Raw genomic sequence first — 19,698 nt, 5'->3', positions numbered from 1 at the left:
TTCCATGTAAATCAGCTTTAGCTAATATTGTTTTTTCTTTCCACAGGTACAAAGATATATTAAAATTATAAATGTTGACAAACCAGGCATAATGTATCTTAATTTAATTCACAGTGCTATTGCCATTTATACTGTCAGTTGCTTCTCTGTTGTCAGACCTGAATAAAAAAATTAAATATAAAAGCAATATTCCTTCAATCAAACTCTTTTTGGAAAGCACATATCAACCTAATGGTTGAAACTAGTATTCCAGTTATTTGTGAAATCATTTGTCATGTCATGTGAAAAGAGTGTTAGAAATTGTTCCTGTTGAGTGCAAAAGAGAATCCATCTAAGCTGATATGATGTTAAAAAGGAAGTTGGTGAGGGTAACTAGATGATTTAGAGAAGAAACATCAAAAGATGGAAACTTTCCCTGCTAGAAAATCAATCAGATGGAAGTCACTTTCATAAGCTGTTGAAAAAACAGTGGAGATTTCAGGCCACTTTTCAGTGGATGGTTACCTACACTCTCAGAATGAATCAAATTGGTAGACTGAATCCCATCTTTACTTTAAAAAAAATTCGATTTTAGGTAAGGATGAGAATGCTGATAGAAGTGGAGGGAGGCTGTTGTTTTGCAGGCTGTATATTCTGCAGAGAAAGAGAACATTCTCCAGAGCCTGTTTTTTTGCTGACAGACGTCCTTTCAAAAGGCATTTTTTTTCAGTGATTCCTTCAACTAATAGATTGGAAGTTTACAGGAAAAAAAGAGGGGGCTAGAAAACAAAAAGTAGTTGCAAAGAAGTATTTTACATTCATTTTCATAATGAAGTTAGGAGGGCAAGTAGGTATACTTAAAAAGAATAGCTTAACAACAAAATCCCCAATCAGTTATCCCAAAATGCCAAACAATTGAACATAACCCACTATTTGTACATTTCAATTAAGAATTAAATTGTATAGTAATTTTGTAACCATAAGGTAATAAAGTTTTTTTAGTGATTTTTGTCCTAATTCTGCGCATTTATTCAATTAATAAGAGCAAGATATATTTTTTTCCTGAGTGGGAAAAAATGAGTTAAGTTTCAAATAGTCCAGCATGGAATGTAATACTGCAAATGAATATTTTTTTCTGCAAAACTGAAAAATTTTTTGCAATTTCAATCTGAAGAGGTGCATTTCATCCAAGGAGGACATGTATACATAGAAAAGATGACATACAGTACTCCATTTTCTATTAAAGTATCTCTCTGCAAGCACTAGGCAGAATTTATTTGCAATATGATTAGGTTATATTTTTTCTGTCTCTAGATATTTTCCTTCTCTACTCTCTTCCTCTCTTCCAAGAACTCTTATCCCAGTGAAATGTATTTTGGGAAGACTTGAATTTACTATGAAACCTCAATTTTATGCAAAACGGGAAAATATTCGAAGTTGCATATACACAGTCAGGTAATTAAAACACTAAAACATTTTCCTGTAGAGGATTAGGCAAAGCTTGTGAACCAGACAGAACAAAGGCATTGAAATCAATATTCAGCTACATCACCTGGTTTCAAAGTTGTTTATGGAAGACAGACAATAGTGATACAGGCAAAACTAAAGCCCAACAATTTTCTCTACAGCCAAGTATTAGAGTTCTTCCTAATTTAAACTACTGTGGCTGATGGCACATCCTATGCTTAAAAATGTTATCCTGATGCTCTTTAGAAACAAAATAGTAGCTTTTTACTATAAAGATACCTGTGTAAATCTACTTAATATCTCCCTGAACTTTATCCTCCTGTTGAAAAACTATTTTTCTGTCATCTAAACTAATGTCCAATTATTTATGTTTCCCATGGGTACATTTCATAGTAAGGCAAAGAAAAAGATTTCCAGTGGCCAAACCATTTCCAAAGATGTCCATTAATTGTATAGTCTGACTGGGGAGTTTGTAATGTCTATACAGTATTTTTCCTTCCCCGGTACAAGAGAGATGGGTCCTGCCTCTTAAAAATCTGTTTTAAATTCAGTGTGTTCAAGGTACTACTGTCAAACCATACATGTGATTGATATCCAATTTGTTAATAACTTTGTATACATTGAAGGAGTGTCATTTGACTTGGTTTGACATCTACAGCAGACTCTCATTGACAGGTGTAGGATTAAGCGATGGGTTTAGTGTTTCCACAGCATTTCATGGAACAGCAGATTAAATTAAAATCATAGTGGTAGCACTTGAGTTGAAAGACTAACTATTTAAGATCACAAAAACAGAACTCTGAAACTTTATTTACTTTTCAGAGAAGATGTCTTAGAAGCACTGAATGAAATGCAAAAGCATGGTTCACAAAAAAAAATCAAGTGAAATGTGGCAATGTCAGAGTTCATCTAAAAGAAAAAAAAATCTAGAAAATTGCATCACGCACTTTCCTTTCCATTTTTCAAACTGTCAAAAGGCTTAAGTTAAATTTGTATTCTCATTTACAATAAGTTTATTGATGTAATTTAATTATTTTGGATTGAGTGACTCAAGGTTTAAGGCAGCAAAACGGAGATGTGAAAGAGACAAAACTTTCAGTGTCTCGAGTACAGCTTGTGAAGTCAAGCCATACTGATTGTTTTTCCAAATCGATGCTTTGCAAGTGCAGTTACAATTTAAATGAAGATACAAGATTCTGTGAATCTGCAAAAACATTCTTTTAGTCCTGACCCACTTTCCATGGCAAGTGCATCTGATAAGGAGACTCTTCCATAACCAAGCACACAACTGGATTCAATTCCAGTCTGGTCAGAGATGAGTGGAAAGGGCAGTTGTGCATCACACAACCAGCTGTGTATCCTCTAGACCAGAGCTAGGCTGACTACACTCTCCTTGATTTCTGGTAAATATTCCTAATACTTCAGTGTTTTGGAAGATCTTGTGTTCACTCACTTTCTGCATACACTGTGAAGAGAACAAGATTTATTTTGTGGAATGGAACAAAAAGTCACAGACCAAAGGAATTCCGAGAATATCAGTGGAAAGACCTTTTGATTTACAGAAGGATGTTCAAGCGTCATCACTCCAAATAATCTTGATGTAAATCCAGAATAAAACTGTTGAAATCAAGAGATCATTTTATGGTTTTTTGTTGTCTTATACCTGTCTGATATTTTAATTATATTTATTCTCATAAGTGAAAGGATTTTTGTCCCAGATGACTCATCTGAGTGTAGAATGTGGCAAAAGGGTCTGGTGGCTTGTCATGACACTGGTATTGCAGTTTCCCTATACAGTGCTGGACTGTTTGGAAGAGCTGCTGATTTCTTGTCATGCAGGTATGAATCATTTAGCTGAAAATTTCTACACATATTTTCTAATTTACAAGAAGCATTGATCATACTAAGTAAGAGACCTTTTTCCCCTTAGAGAACCCTCATAGTAGTTTCTTTTACCTACTTTTCTAATGTCTCAGCCAACTCAAGGACTGATGTTCTGTGGCTCTCTCTTTTGAGTAATGTCTTTTGATTAAGATGCAATCTTTCTCATGTTTCCTCATTCAGTTGTGCTCCTAACTTCCATAGCATGGAACACTGCAGTCTTGATAATCTTCTACTTTATTCTACCTGGCATATTTCTTTATAGTTATCTCCAAATTCTAAGGGCATCTAAAAATATGGGGTATTAATCATTAATCTCCCTCATTGATGATTTTTGAGGAGCATATTCAATGTAGAGTTTAATAAGGCTACATTTTTGGCTTCAGGTTTCACCTTATTTTCCCATGTCTAAGTTCTTTTAAAACACAAAAATCACATTTTTAAAATCACATGTTGTAGACTCTGTCAAAGATTTTGGTAGCAGAATTGATTGTGAACTGATGTTCCATTCTGGCTGCTGTATCTTAAGAAAAAAAAAAAAAAAAAAAACCAAAAAACAAAGAAACAAACAAACAAACAAAAAAACCTCACAGTAAATTTAGGAAATTCAGTATGTATTTTATGGAAACTTCTCTTCAGCTTCTCCCTTACACTTGCTGAATGTTAGAGTACTTCTTCTGGACACTCCCTCATATTGCTGTTTTAAATTTTGACAACTTGCTTGCAGCAGATGGGCAAATTTCATTGGCTGATTGTTATTGTCTGTGAAGAACATAATAAGATACTTGAGCAACCTGGTCTAGTGGAAGTTGCCCCTAGAGATTGGAGCAGGGGAGATTGGAACTAGATGGATCTTTAAGGTCCCTACCAAGCCAAGCCATTCTGTGATTCTCTGATTTGCACGAAATAAGACTTTATGCTTCCATTATTGCAATTTTCTGTAACATTTTTCCCTGGATTATGTGGTCACAGTCCCTGATAGATGAGGGCTCTGCTTCCACTTTTATGCACCATATCTAGTAAACATTTAAAGAAAGTTTAATTTCAAGTGGTTTACCACTGTGGGAAATGTACATTAGAATTTAACAATACAGGCATACCTGAAACTAAATTTCATTTTATATAGTCTATTGAATTAAGTTACTAAAGCAATTTAGTTCTTAAAATTGCTTCCAGCATCTCTTCCCAAACCACATGATTCTGTGAAGGAATGAACTGTCTCTGACTCCTCCTTCCAACTCTGTTGCCTTCTTATTTTACTCCCCTTGCATGATTTTTGCCTTCTCCCAGCAAAACCACATTGCCATTACTCATCCTTATACAACTACATGGCTGGAATTTTACTTTTCCGTGAATCCTCTACACAGCAAGACAGTTTTAGTTTTATAGCCTATAAAGAGTCATCCAGAACATGAAATACACTCAACTACTGACACCTAGACAAGGTCAGCTTGAAACCAAATCATACTTGATTTGAGATTTAATGTATAATCGTGATCAATATGTGTGTGTATAGATAAGTGAAGAGATTCATTTTGGAATGAGGCAAAGCCTTATTCAATACCTTTCAGGACCCTCCATCTCTGCTAAAGATATGGGAACACTTTGGCACAATACTGCTATATAAACCACAATAACGAGCTTCAGTGTCAATATAAACCACAATAACTTTACTGTCTCAGAAGATGTAGCTTCCATTTCCATCCCATATCCATTTGTACACCAAAAAAGGATAGATCTGTAGTATGAATGAGATTATTTGAGAAATGCTTCAGTTTTCCTCCTTTGAATATTGATCATAATTTCTGTGAAGTTATTAGCTGCTTTCAAATAGTTCAGAACAAACAGTTCATGTGAAAAATGCAGTCTGAAAGTTGGTAACTTTTCATTTTGACTACTTATTGTTCATAGTTTGCCTGGAAATCTCTCTTTACTTTTTGTCCCTTGATATAGATAGCAAGAAAATAAACAAGGCCATATCGAGTAGTTACTTTCTGCTAAATAACTGCTTCTAGCAAAAGGCACTGACAGTGTTGGTTGAAAAGAAACTCTATATGAGTCAGCATTGTCCTCTCAGAGACCACAAAGCCAATTTTATACTGGGCTTCATCAAAAGGAACATGATCAGCAGGTGATGGAGGTGATTCTCCCCTCTGTTCTGCTCTCATGAGACCCCATGTGGAGCACTGCATCCAGCTCTGTTGTTCCCAACATAAGAAGGATGTGGACCTGTTGGAGCAAGTCCAGAGGAGGGCCATGAAGATGATCACAGGGCTGGAAACACCTCTTCCAAGAAGACAGGATGAGAGAGTTGAGGCTGTTGAACCTGAAGAAAACAACTCTAGGGAGACTTTCCAGTGCCTAAAGGTGCCTACAAGAAGGCTGGAGAGGGACATTTACTAAGGCATGTCACTACATGACAGGACAAGAGGGAATGACTTTAAACTGAAAGAGGGTAGATTCAAATTAAATATTAATTATTAAATAATTCAGTATTAAATATTCCTAAATTATTAGGAATAAATTTGCTGTGAGAATGGTGAGACACTGGAATTGGTTGCCCAGAGAAGTTGTGGGTGCTTCATCTCTGCAAGTGTTCAAGGAAGATTGAATGGGGCTTTGAGCAGCCTGGTCTATTGGGTGATCCTACTTGTATACAGATGATCTTTAAGGTCCATTCTAACCCAAACCTTTCTGTCATCCTATGAAAATTTATGGTTGCTGGGACTTACAACTGCTGTCTGGTGTCTATCTGTGTGGTTATCAAAATGTTTGATAAAAGTAGCTACAGGATGGCAGCTGATTTGATCTTCCATCCTTGTTCTTGAGAATAAAGCCTACAGAATTCAAGTGTGGAGAGCTCAGAATATTTGTTCTATTTTGGATTTTATTTTTTTTTAATACAGGATTAGAGGCAATTGAAAAGGAAAAAAACCCCAAACAACCCAAAACCTCTATATTTGCTGGAAAACACTTTATATCTTTCAAATTAAATGAATGTTTGGCATTAGCAAAAGAGTCACTACCATAACAATGTCAACTGTCAGCTCCTGGTCATGCATGACAGATTCACTCTGTGTTTTTTACTTCACATTTAAGGCTTCTTCTGCAACTTTTAATTATGCTCCAATATGTTGTGAAGAATTTCATTTTATTCAGCAAAACTGATTCTTAAATGATTTCAGAACCAAAGCTGAAGACTTTAGAAATGAAAGAATTTGAAGGAGAGTAATTAAACTGTTAACAATAGACCTCTTATCCTACTATTAATAAAACACAACACGACCTAATTCCCTTTTTTATTTTTTTTGAGCTACATCAGCATTGAAGTTGTTATAACCTGTTATGCCTGTGCATACACATAGAGCATATATGACTGATGTGGAAAAAGTTGAACCTTGGCTTGAAAAATGGAGAGAATTATAAGAATCTGGCCTGAACCTGAGATAAAAAAAACCTGAACTCAATGGATAGCTACATAGTGCTTTTGAACTCTTGTTCATCATTAAAATTAAGCAAAAATTTACCCCAAAGAAACTCAAACTAAAACAGCCAGAATCAAGACCCTGGAAATCAACACCAGTTTGGGCAAAACAGAGACTATTGAATAGGATCATAAATAGCCCTGACACAGCTGGGCTTCTTTTCAAATTATGGTGTGTAAGTCATTATACCAAGATAGTTGGAAAGTGGTTTGTAAAGATGGTCAAATCTCAGACGAAGCTAAATTTGTAAAAAACAATCTATGATCAAATTCATTTTATTAGTTGAAAGCCTAATATCAGGACATATTGCAATTTTATTTCAAATTAAGGTTATACACAGTATGTGAATGCACAGCTGAATGATCCAGCAAAGCAGGATGTGAGTAGTTTTGTGTTGGTATCACACAAAAAAGCTATTAACAGAGCAACACTAAAGACAACAACTCCTACCCTGAAGCTCTTTATCTTTTAAAAAATCTTTAACAAACACAAGAGAGACATTGGAAAGTTCCAATTTGCTCTGCATTAGCAATATTTCTCTCTGCTATGCCTCTTTCTGCACTGCTTCTTTTCTTGCTCCTGACTTTATTGTTTAGAAAGCCAATGAATACACAGACTGGTGTGGAGGAATAACTTTCGAAGCAAGTCCACTGACTGATTGCTACGATCACAGTTGGTTGAACTCCAAAGAAGAAACCTCTTTATCAAGGAGCTGCCAATTATATTACAACAGAAGGCTGGGAAGTGGACCATAAAGTAGAAGTTCACACAGCAGCACTGGCTGTCTTTCTGGTGTTTACTCTTTTAAGCCTATCTTTCTCTTGTAGCTCAAGTGCAAGTAAAATGTTAGGTTAGAGGGATCAAATTTCAGTTTCTAGTGAAAAAGATTAAACTGATTTCAAGCATGGAATCAGAGGGATCAGCCAGCAGATCTCCTCCAAATATTTGTTTAAGGCCTAGAGTACTAAGACCTCAGTATTAGGAAGCTTCAATTGCTATTATTGTACAAAAGTAGTTAGAGAAACACAGGCAGAAGAGCAAGGGGTAGACACAGGCTGACTAGTTTGCACAGCATTATAGGGAATTTGAAACTCAAAATATAAAACTTCTGAATTCTCTTTCAATATATCTGTCAAGGGGAAGAAACGGAAATAAAACTTCTTTGAAATGATCTAGAAGCTTGTGAGAATAAATAAAATCTTCATATACAACAGCCATAAGAAGGATGAAAAACTGTCTCAATTTTCAGATGTATCTTGAGAGGGGAGGGAGTATCTTGAGGTTTCATGATATTTCTGCACATGACTGCCACAGTAAGCTTATTCATACTGGATACTCACAGAAGCCCATATAGATTGCTGTGGCAAGATGCTATGTTGATACCTGAGAAACAGGAAAGAGGAATAGTGCTAACATAGACCTTTTCAAACACTATTTTCTGTAAGTCCTGGGTCAGTCATTGCTGTTTGGAAAAAAAAAAAAAAAAAAAAAAAAAACAAACACCAAAACCAAAACAAATCAACAACAACTAAAATTAGATGTAAATTGTTTTGTTCCATAGTAAGAGTACATGCCCAGCAAATATTGTCCTTCCTGCCTCCATCTTCCATTGTAAGACAATATCTTGCTTTTTGTTTCTTTGTGTTGTCCTTTTCCCTTGACTTTCCTCTCTATTATGTTCCAGATTTCTTTTCATTCCTACACTCCCTGAATATTTCAGCCTCCTGAACTCCCTTCAGAAACATTCTCCAGCACATAATTTTTCCTTCTCTAGAAAGCCCCCTGACTATCTGCTTACATAGATGAGAGTACAAATATTCAGTGCTTAGGAATTGTTCATCATTAAACTAAGACATAAATTATATAGATATGTATTGTTTTTCCAGAATTGCTAGGGAAAGGGAAGTCTTGGAAGACAGAAAAAAAAAAAAAAAAAAAAAAAAGAGAGAAAGGGAAAAAGAGTGATCTCACGCTCTTGCCCTTCCCAGTAATGAGCAACATTGCTACTGATATTATTAAGGTCAGAGAGGGGAAAAAGACTTTATTAAGATGAATATCTCTTGAGTTTGTTGCAAATGAAAGTTAATTTAGGAATTATGAACTAGGAAAAGATCTCTTTTTTTTGCTAAATTCATTACTCTTTTTTAAAATGTGGTATATATGTTGCTCTGTGTGTGAAAGTGGAAGTAATATAGAATTAAAAAATCAGGCAAATAGGGAAACCATAAAATAATTAGATTTAGATTGCAGATCAGTAGAAAAATACATAATCTAGGATCTTTAAAAATTGAGTAATGTCATAAAACCATGGAAAAATTCACCCACAGCAATGGATCAACATTATTATTACTGCAGCTTTGTTTTGTGAGAGAGCTTCAAGCAAAAAAAAAAAAAGAAATTATAAATTTATAAACTAGCTGTATTCATGCCTGTTTCAGAGTCTTAAAAGTCTTAACAGTCTTCAGGCTGTTATAGAGAAGCTTAAGCCTTGTGGGTTTTGGAAAACTGAGAGAAGTATGTCAGTACTACTACCTGAAATTAAATGGTATAGATTCTCAGTGTCTTCCACAGGCATCCATATGTGCTGTCAAATCCCAAATCCCTCCTGTCTCTCTGCAACTCTCCTGAAAGTCCCACCCAGTAAAGAGCCTTTGCAAAACCCTGACAGGTGCCTCTTGCCTCCAGGCTAAACCTCACACATAATCAAAGGTTGGTTGTTTTAAAGCATATTCTCTCCAAAAGCAGAAGGTCTGCTACTGCCTGCCTAAATCAGAAAGCCCAAGTGGTTTTAAGCACAAGAAATTGCTGCTTGGATTTAACAATGAGTTTAAATAATTGTCAAGTGTGTTCAGTCCTCCCATGATTTTCAAGAAAACAGCTCTTGAATACCTGGCCTGAATACAAATGAGATTTACAAGATTACGTTCTAGTTGGTAGTTTTATTGGTGTCATAATAACAGAGCAAAATGAGTCTAATATCTCCTCTTTTTGTGTATTTCCTCTGCTGAAGGAAAGTAATTTTCTTAGCTCTCTCTCTTCAGAAGTTGGGTAGGAACAGTTGGAACAGTGTTTGCTCCTTCCACGGGTGCTACCTGATAACCAGGATGAGAAACAAGAGTGATGGAATTTGTTACAGAGGATGCTCTGTGGCTATTTTGTGCCTTACAACCTATTGTCCATTAAAAAATCAGCAACAAACCAAACCCCCACAAAAACTGACTGTGAATTGAAAATCTTGCATATTTTGGAAGTGGACTGAGTTATCCTAACAGAGTCTGCAAGGACTAGGCTCTTATTTAAACTATCTCACTTCTGCAGAATGGCATCCCTCAAACCAATGTATGAGAGCAGAATTTCCTATGGATCTGCAAAACGGCCTTGCAAGAAAGAAAATACTACTGAGCAAGAGGAAGAAATGTGAGTGACAAATTCAAGTTATTCAATGTGACTTAGAACTATTCTTCTGGAAGAAAATTAATTAAATTTGCTTTTTGTGTTTTAGAAGCTTTTCCATGTTCTAAGAATCTGAGCCCACCAAAATTACTCTGTCTCTTGTAGAGTAAGTACCTATGTTTGGAAGTTACTGTGATTAAGATATTATTTGGAAAAAGCACAGCATTTCAGTATTTTCTACTGTCAAATACTTTCTAGAAAGAGGACCTTGGTGAGGAAAGTAATAGTTTATATTAACCTCTAGTGTTTTCACTAAGAATGTAAAAAAATGCATTAACTAATGCTAATTTTACTTGTATGTCTCTTCTTTCTTCCATGACGGACCATGATTCATCATTAAATAAATACATAAGATGCATTAATTTTCACTTATGTTTCTCTCTGGGTTTTTCACACAAAATTATACTGCTTATAGCAATCAATCAATTAAAAATAAAAAGGAAAAGATTGAAAAATCAGAGAATAGATTGAATCTCAGCTGATAATTAGATATATATAACACATGCATATTCAAAGACCATCTCAATGGAGAGCTATTGCCTGCTTATACAGAAATAATCCCATTCTCTGCAGCTGGCAGTAAATGAATCTCTCTTCACAAGACTCAGAAAAAGTCAGTTGTTTCTCTATCTCTTCTGAATTCAACAATATGGGACATATTAAATTATATCTAACAGAGAAGACAAATGTATCTACATGTTTCACAATATTATTAGTTGCCCTGATGGAATTTTCTGCCTCAACATATGTTGTACTTGTATTGACCACATGTTGTTATGGAAGTTACATACAACTCTACTTAAAAACCAATAGTAATTAATTAAAAGAATTTACTGTGCAACACAGTAATAAAATAATTATGGCCTCTATTCACCCTATAATACTATTACAGGCCTTAAATGATGCTGCATTGGCTGTGTCTTACAAAATGAGATTTTAATTTTAAGGCTCAGACCAATGACCAGTTACAAATCTGCTTGCAATATTAGCTGAAATTTATCAAGTGCTAAACTCTTACATGCAGATAGGTACAATAAATCAGCTGCCAAGAAATAGGTGGTGATTAATAACTGGATAATCAATCTAATTATCTAGAGAGAATGATAACTGTTTTGTTGAGGTGATAATTTGCATCATTACTATTAGAAAATTTCCAAATATGGCAAGGTGATGTGGATAATTAAAAGATGTTGGCATTTTAAATATATATTGTTTTTAAAATATAATACATCCTTTGCACAAAACAGGATGAACTTAATATGAGCTGGCACTTAATTTTTCTTTTTGCAGTATCCATTTTGCAGTATCCGTATCTTTTTTATCAAGACTCTTGATTTGCCTTGTCTTTTTAAGACTGAACCTTTCAAACTTTTCTGCATGAAGTTAATTTGATGAATTTTCAGTGGTGGATTTTTACCAAAACTCTTGCCTCTGATATTAAATTCTTCCAGGCCCTCTGAGCATTTGTATGACTTTTTTTAAATACTAAACCTACATGAACATGTATGCTATATAACATGAAAAGGAAGTCCAGACACCTCTTGGTTTTGCTTATATTGAATATGAACACAAACCTCAAAAAGTGTGGAAATAGCAATCTGGACAGAAGTGTCCTGTGCCCTTATAGGCTGTCACTCAGCATTCTGCACTAACAAATATCTGTCTTCCCTAAGGATTTTGTCTTCACCTCTTAAAGGCAAAAGGACTAGGACACAAATATCAAAATCAACTGTGAATTTTAGCCCAAAATAATATTATATTCAAATACTCTTATCTGAATAGACTGTATACTTAATAATTTTTTGCTCCTGAATGCTACCATTAGAGACTTTCATTAAAGTTGTTACTTTGGCTTTCGCACCAAATTATGCCCCTGCCTTATGCATGGAGTAAAGGAGAGTGAATTTTCCTTCTTTGCTTTTCATAGAAAGAATGATAAATAGAATTGCCTTTACTAAGAGAGTACAGGAGGTGTTCTCTCCCTGGATTTGAGACACAAACTACAACAGCAAGAGGTGGGGGTCTACTTGTCTCTCTCTGCTTTCTGAGAGTGGGGAAAAAATGCAACATTTTATCCAACAATTTTCCTTTGCAGAATTTCTTATGGGAGGATTGCAGTCCTGCACATACCCACAGAGCTCAAAAACCTTGAGTTCTTAGGTTGCCACACTTCATGTTTCCTTTCCCTGCCAAAACAATTAGCAATGGAAAAGCACCAAGAAGTCATATGCTTAGGCACATCAAAATGAAAAACCTTAATTAGGTCCTGCAGGCAGCATAATGAAAATGTGGAAACAAATCTCTGTTACAGAAGATAGATGAATGGGAAGCTGGTGTGCAGAATCAAGCCATCTGTTGGCAGCCAAAAGTGATTTAGATTGGTGTTTTGACCAAGTCTGGCTGCAAGAGCCATTAAGAGCACCCATGTGTTTGTTTAATTGTGGTTAAGTCAGCATTTCTTCTGCAAACATTACTGTATTTTAAAAGCCTTATGGTTGCAGCTGTCTGGGCTAAAACTTTAGATACAGATCCTGGCACAAGAACTCATTCTCTGTAAAAAAGAACTCCCCAGTTTTCATGGGACTAGGAGGAGCATCTCTTTTATGTAGTACCAAGGAGGTGGATGTGGGCTTGAGCCCCTCCTTAGAGCATGGTGTCTAACCCCCTGATGCCCTTCTTGGAGGTGGAAGAAACACAGAAATAAAAGGCAAAAGCAGCACACAGGGAATAATTTTGGAGGTTTTATCTATCTTCATTATTATGAACACGCATTAAAGAATTCAAGTACATTACAGGCAAACTTTTGAAAGGTTCTGGAAAAAAGTTAAATCTATTTGAGCAGATTAGAATTCCCAAGATGAATCAATTTTAGAGACAAAGTCACATACAATAACTATGTGGATATAATGTGGATTTACATAGTGGCCACCAATCTGCTCATATGGAAACAAACCCAAAGCCAAAAGCACAGTACTTCCTCCTAGGCAAGTAAGCTAAAATTGCCAGTTTGGTTCTAAAGATCATGATAATGTTATAAATGCATATTATAAAGTTGGCTTTTCACAAAAATTAGAATGATTACCATATGTATAATTGTACTGTATTAGAAAAGTGATGACTGTATTTTCTGATTGTGACATACTATAAGGGATAAGAGGACTAGGTTGGTTTTTTTTTTTTTTTTTTTTTTTTTTTTTTTTTTTTTTTTTTTTTTTTTTTTTTTTTTTTTTGTGGTTTTTTTTTTTTTTTTTTTTTTTTTTTTTTTTTTTTTTTTTTGGGGTTTTTTTTTTTTTTTTTTTTTTTTGGCATATGAACTGACCAGGCCAAAAATTATGGGGAGGGGTTGTCACCTTATGACCCTGCATGAAGGCTACTGGATTTCTGGGGTTTTTTTTAATCAAAGTAAAAACAACCAGAAAACCTCAAGAAAAAGACTTATGAGACCCATGTTACCAGACAGAGTGGAGCTATTCACAAGTAAGTCTATCAGATAAAATGATTAAGGAGAACTCGAAGAAAATGTTAACTCATGCATATGTAATAAGCAATCTTTAAAAGTAGAGGTCTGAAGAATTGAAAGTGTGTTGCTGGCTGACTTTATGCCAGGCACCCTCAGCCAAGAGATTTCTGCTTTTTGTCTTCCTGTTGTCTATTTTATTTTTTATTAAACTTATAAATTTTTGAGAGAGAGTGGAAATAATTTGTCACAATATCAAATAGGATTTACTACTTTGTGGCAAATAATATAACCACTAACATTGTATTTTTATTTGTGTCCTGGATTTTTGTGCTTAGAACTTTGCTCCTCAACCACAATGGCAAGCAACTTCTTTTTTTAATCTTACAGTTGATATTTTCAGATAATCACTTTGCTATGGGAGTGGAGGCCCAAAAAGCCAACTCAATAGGATAAATTACAAATTGGAGTAATGAAAGTTATTACCAGAAGGGACTGAACTTAATAATAAATTTCGACACTTTAAAGCAGGCAAAACAAGAGCAGTGTACCCTTCACGCCGCCTCCAAATATTTTCCAATAATTTTGAGTTGGTAGAAACTAGAAATGGCACCAATTAATCCAAAATATACTCAAACAAACCAGAGTTACTTTCTGCTACAGAAACCAAGTCTGGTCTACTCAGTCCTGTTTATACTAATTTGTTGAGTTCTTTTGATCATAATTCACATGCTCTCTTGCTTGTTAACTTTACTTTGCACGTCAGAATTTGAAGTTGACTTCTAGTTCTGCAGTTAGTACAACAATCTGGAAGTTACTGATAATTACATGGTGAACAGATATTTAGTATGAGATCTTTTGTCTGCAGTTATATTCTTGATAGTGCAAATTATGTTGTGAACAAAGGAAAATGAGAATAAAGACACATAAAAAAAAAAGATATACTTTTGCAGGAAAACAGGGAAGGAGAATGTCAGGACACATTGGAAAGTTTTAAAGAAAGAAGCTGAAAGGAAAACTGTGCATGAAAAGTAAAATTCAGACTCGGAGATAAAATACAGATAATTATCTCTAATACATATATTAGTCTACATTTCATAAAAGAATGGAACTTTTTTAGAATATAACATATTTAAAAATAATTTTTTAGCATGATGAGTTATTATTTTAATATACACAACATATAACTGTTTAAATGACTGTGACACTATGAAGGCTATGGCTGAAATATGCAAATCAGTGCTGTGATTTATAATTAGGCTAAAATGTTATTTTTTTGTATTTCCTAAATTTGATTTTATTGTTATTGAAGTATCACATTTTTTTCTAAAGGCAATTATCAATTATTTTTTCATGATTTAGATGAGTGGTATAGATGATATTTAGAATGGTTTCTGAATAAAGTCAGTGAAAATAAATTAATAAACCAGCTAACTTTTAATGCAACATTTAACTCCTACATGTATTTTAGTATAAGTCTTATTTAGTCAATAAAGGTATAACATGCTTAGTTTCTTTTTGAGAAGGAAAATATCCATAACTGCTGCTTTTATTGACTAAAAGTTCCATTTTATAAGCTTAAGTGTAGTAAATAACAATTATGTTGAACCAGGATGTTTATGCTCAACATAATCTCATAAATTATATTGTATGATTGTGGAATATATAAATATCCATGAAAATGTACATATTCTTACTTACCCAACGGACAGGAAAGGCTCCTTTGATTCAAGTCTGTCAAGCAAATAAGAAAAGTTTTAAATATCGGTATTTGTGTTTAAGAACAATTATACAATGAATTTAAAACAGTCATTCTCAGTGCCAAGTTTATTTAATGACACAATTTAACATGAATAGAAGGACCCGATTAATTTTAGTAGGTGCTTAACTCCAAAAAAAATCCCATTTACCTAATAGAACTTTGGTCTAGAAATCAAATATTTACAAAGCAGAACATCTAGGCCCTTTGAATTTCACAGATTCAGATGACTTGTGTAGATATTTGCATGGAATGGCTAGAGTCAACAAGAAATACTTTGTCCTTTTCATCACTTTTATTTTTTTTTTATTAGTTTTCCACATCCTACGCTCATATGACATGATCACTTCATCGTTATGAGCACTTCTGTCCCATTTGCCAGAACTGGCCTTGTGCTGGGTCTGGGTGTCACTGTTTTGGTAGATCCAGAATATAAACCCAGTTCTAGACCCAGTGGTTAAAAATGCTCTCCCAGTCCCTGCTGTGGCTGCTGTTGCTGTGAGATGTCCCACCTGCACAAAGGCAGAAGCCTCTTCTACTGGTAGTTTCCATCCAGTCAGGACAAATATAAGAGTCCCCATCTATGTTGCCAGGCAGTGTTCCTGCTCTCGTATCTGCAGCTGGCTGCCCTTATTTTTTAGTGTGTTCTGGATTCAGTGAGTTTACTAATATCAGCTGCTTGATAGGACTGTTAGTATATGATTTTAGGATCCTTTATAAACATGTTTAAAGCATAGTTACAGTTGAGTAATTTTGAGTGGTTACATGACATGCAAAAATGTTCTGTTGTGATAATTCCCACTGAACATACTGTGTTAGGAAGAGCAGAAAATAAATGCCCAGGTCATTAATATCTCTTTGTAGTCCTTAATAGAAGTGTTTATAATGAAGTAAAACATATCATATGTGGAACTGACATTCAATTTATGAATCTGAAACCAATTTAGTCCCAAAATAAAATATCTGAAATATAATTAATTTAAAATAATTATAATTAGTTGTAAACAAAGGTACTGTAAAAAGTGTTTTAATAAAAAAGTTTCATGAAAGTCTTCTTTGTAAAAAAACCTGAGTACTGTTGCATTCATTCAGCAAAGGTTTTACGCAAAAACCTCACAATCCAATAGACCAGTTTAGTTATTATCTAAAATCCAAAACGTATTGAAAACACAGTCCCTTTTCTGTTGTCCTAATGACTATAGCTCACCATTCCATTTCGTTCTAGGGTTGAAATCCACATTGAATTAGAAGAATAGATTGGGAAACACTGATAGCTTTGCATATACCTGGAAGCACAGCAGAAGCCCAAAATTGCACGTCCTTGTGGTCAGGGTAGTCCCAAGAAAATCTGAGCTTGGCATTCCCTGTGCTCAGGCAGTGCTGCCAGAGAACAATAAAATGTCAGGGCCCTTAATGGGGGTTTTCACCCTCCTCCTGCAGGTTCTGTGCACTAGTGTCATGTTTTCGTTTCCTTTTTTTTCTGCTTAATGAAATGAATCAGTCAGGGGAAGAACTCAGTGTTTGGCTGGAGAGATTAACTATAAGCAAGATGACCAAAGAATGAAAGCACTAGAACATACTTGCATAGTTCATAATACAGAAATTTTGTAATCAAGAGAGACCTAGCACTATTCTGATGGAGGACATTCTGGTGGATTTTACTTGAAAACAAAGAGTATGTGATAGAATGCCCTGTGGACAAAATACTGTGATTAAAAATCTATTTGAAGTCCATTCTCAAGCTGGAATTCAATTTGATTTAAATAGTGCTGCCCTAGGTTTGACCTCTCTCTCTATTTGACTAAATGGTTTTAGATAATTTGCTGCATTACTTTTAATTAGTTCAAGTGTTCCTCATAGTAAAGAAATACAATTATCTGTTGGCCTTTTATTTGGTAATTCAGTATATGGCAAATTAATATAAAGGTTTAAAACTGCAACACAATATGAAATAAAATCCTATATCATCTTTACTGGTGACATTTTTCGATATAAAGTGATTTTTACCTTTCTTTTCAACCTAATGTACACTGAATTTTCCAGAGTTTTGTGGAATTCTCGAAAAAATAAATATGATATTGCAAAAAGACTAATCCTGATAAGTTTAGAGAAGGACTGTCACTGACCTTCAGGAAAAACCTTAAAGCAGAAGCTGTCTTCTTTGCAAAAGTATATTTTTATGTCCGAGAAATACTAAGGTAGACAGTAAACAGAGGGAATCATGTTTAAATTATGTAGGAATGGTAGTGAAGCAGGAGACATTGAGATTTTTCCTTTCTTTCAGATGGTTTTCCCCTCAGAAAAGATCAGTTTGTCAATATGCCAAGGCAATATATCAGTTTGAATGGAAGGGAAGGAGGCTAATGAGTGGCATGACTGGGACGTGGCAGACTGAGGTGGTGTTTTGCTAAGATTCTTTGAGCTAAGATTTTCCTTATCTACATATGATAGATAAGTTTTGCAGGAGGAAAAATAATTTTTACACTATGTAAGTTGCTAATTTAAAACCAGTCTCTGCAAAGTGAACAGGCATAGGCAACTGATTAGTACCCATTGATATGCTACAGTACTGTCACACTGTTTAAAATAAGGATCCTAAAAATTTCCCATTTAGTGCTATTCCCCTTGCAACCTGTCTTGGAGAGATATTTTTCAAGGTCTGATTAGCCCAATTGTCCATTTTATTATTTTCTTTGCTGCTAAGGTTTCTTACATAAATGGCAATTATCTAAATTCCATCTTTGATTATGGACTGAATATCCCAATGGACAAATTTTCAAGGTTTGCAAACAAACATACAGGGAAATGGGACTGGACTAAGGGTATATGAATTCCTCTTTGACTTGTAAACAAATCATGGAACGACAGCAAGATCCCAAAGTAAATTCTACTTTTCTTGCATAATTGTCCTATTAAGATTACAGGCAAGACTTTTTCTGCATTTGAGACCTGACCCAAGATACATATACCTATAGAATTACTTGTTAAAGAATCCTCTCCTCTCCTTCCCAAAACTGTGTACAGAACAAACATTTCTAACAATATCAATGTAGTACACAAGCAAATGGATTTTAGCCAAGGATTCTCCAAGATAATTAATTATGAATCAATATATTCTTCCTCTTGATAGTCACATAATTTTGTCTTTAAGCACTTAGTAGGAAAAAACACTTGGAATTTAATGAAATTGTTAGGATTCTTATTCTGAAGTGTTGAAAATACAAAACCATCTGCCCCAAATCAGAGGAAAGGGTCAGGAACCAATATTTTTTTGGATGTGTCGTCATTTTAGGTTACAACCTTCATATCAGAATTTCTGAGGAGGATTAGCTAAGTGTGTTGCTGACATCACACATTTTCTGTTTTGACTATAAAATGCATGAATAGTGACGGCAGTTTTCAAGGGGATTGGAAACATTTTTATTTAAGCCAGAGAGGAAAGCCAGGACAACAGAAAAGTATTTTGGACTTCAGTATAGTGTTAATGTATATTTAGACTGACTGATGTGGCTGACTTATTTGCCTGACAAGTGTGTCTTTTTTGCACAGTGCAGCTTTAGGAACCAAAAAGAAATAGCAGGACCAAAGATTTAGCAGAAATATGTGTAATGAAAGAATATTCACATTTATGGGTCACCCTGTTTATCAATGCATTAAATTTTAAAATGACAAGAACAACTCAAGGGACCTTTCAAAAGAAACTTATGTTTCCATTCACAGTAATCAAACATGGATGCATTTTTCTCCGCATGGTGAGCTTGTGGTTTGAAGTGATCAAAATCCATCTTTCTTCAGATCATTTTAAGCAGTGTTTATACATTGTCATCTAATTTCTTTTTAAAGCATGTCCATTATAATTTTGCTACCTCCAAATATTTCTATACAATGCAAGCAAGCCTAATACAAGCATGTCTTAATTTACAGAAGAAATAATTTAATATAATTTCTGCTATCTGTTGAGTCTGAAAGAAACAATTGCTGGTGTACACTAGGTAATTCTTCTTTTCTGGTTTGTGACTTAATTCCAATTCAAGATCATTTTCCTGGACATTGTCAGTAACCATTGTCAAATAGAATAGAGTAAGAAGCTCATTTTTTCTTCTGAAGCTTCCATAAATATCTTTATAAATGTTGACAAGTTTTATCAAGAAACTCTGTCATAATATGGAACAAATAAATGGTAAAATGACTGTATAGAAGATCCAATCTATCAGAAG

The 19,698-nt window shown here is 34.6% G+C and overlaps 1 protein-coding gene across 3 annotated transcripts in view; it reads right to left on the bottom strand.

The window, feature by feature from the left end:
* The window catches only part of RALYL (RALY RNA binding protein like), a 376,147-nt gene that overhangs the window by 38,719 nt on the left and 317,730 nt on the right, over positions 1-19,698 (bottom strand). For all 3 annotated transcript variants that reach the window (XM_083879489.1, XM_083879490.1, XM_083879491.1), the window contains exon 4: positions 15,424-15,456. In XM_083879489.1, coding sequence (XP_083735615.1) covers positions 15,424-15,456 — 33 coding nt within the window. The remainder of the gene's footprint in view (positions 1-15,423; positions 15,457-19,698) is intronic.

This window comes from Zosterops lateralis (assembly GCF_965231275.1).
Source record: "Zosterops lateralis genome assembly, chromosome: 1".
NCBI classification, from domain to species: domain Eukaryota; kingdom Metazoa; phylum Chordata; class Aves; order Passeriformes; family Zosteropidae; genus Zosterops; species Zosterops lateralis.
Note: the sequence above shows the minus strand (reverse complement) of the source record. Positions and strands in the feature narration are given on the sequence as shown.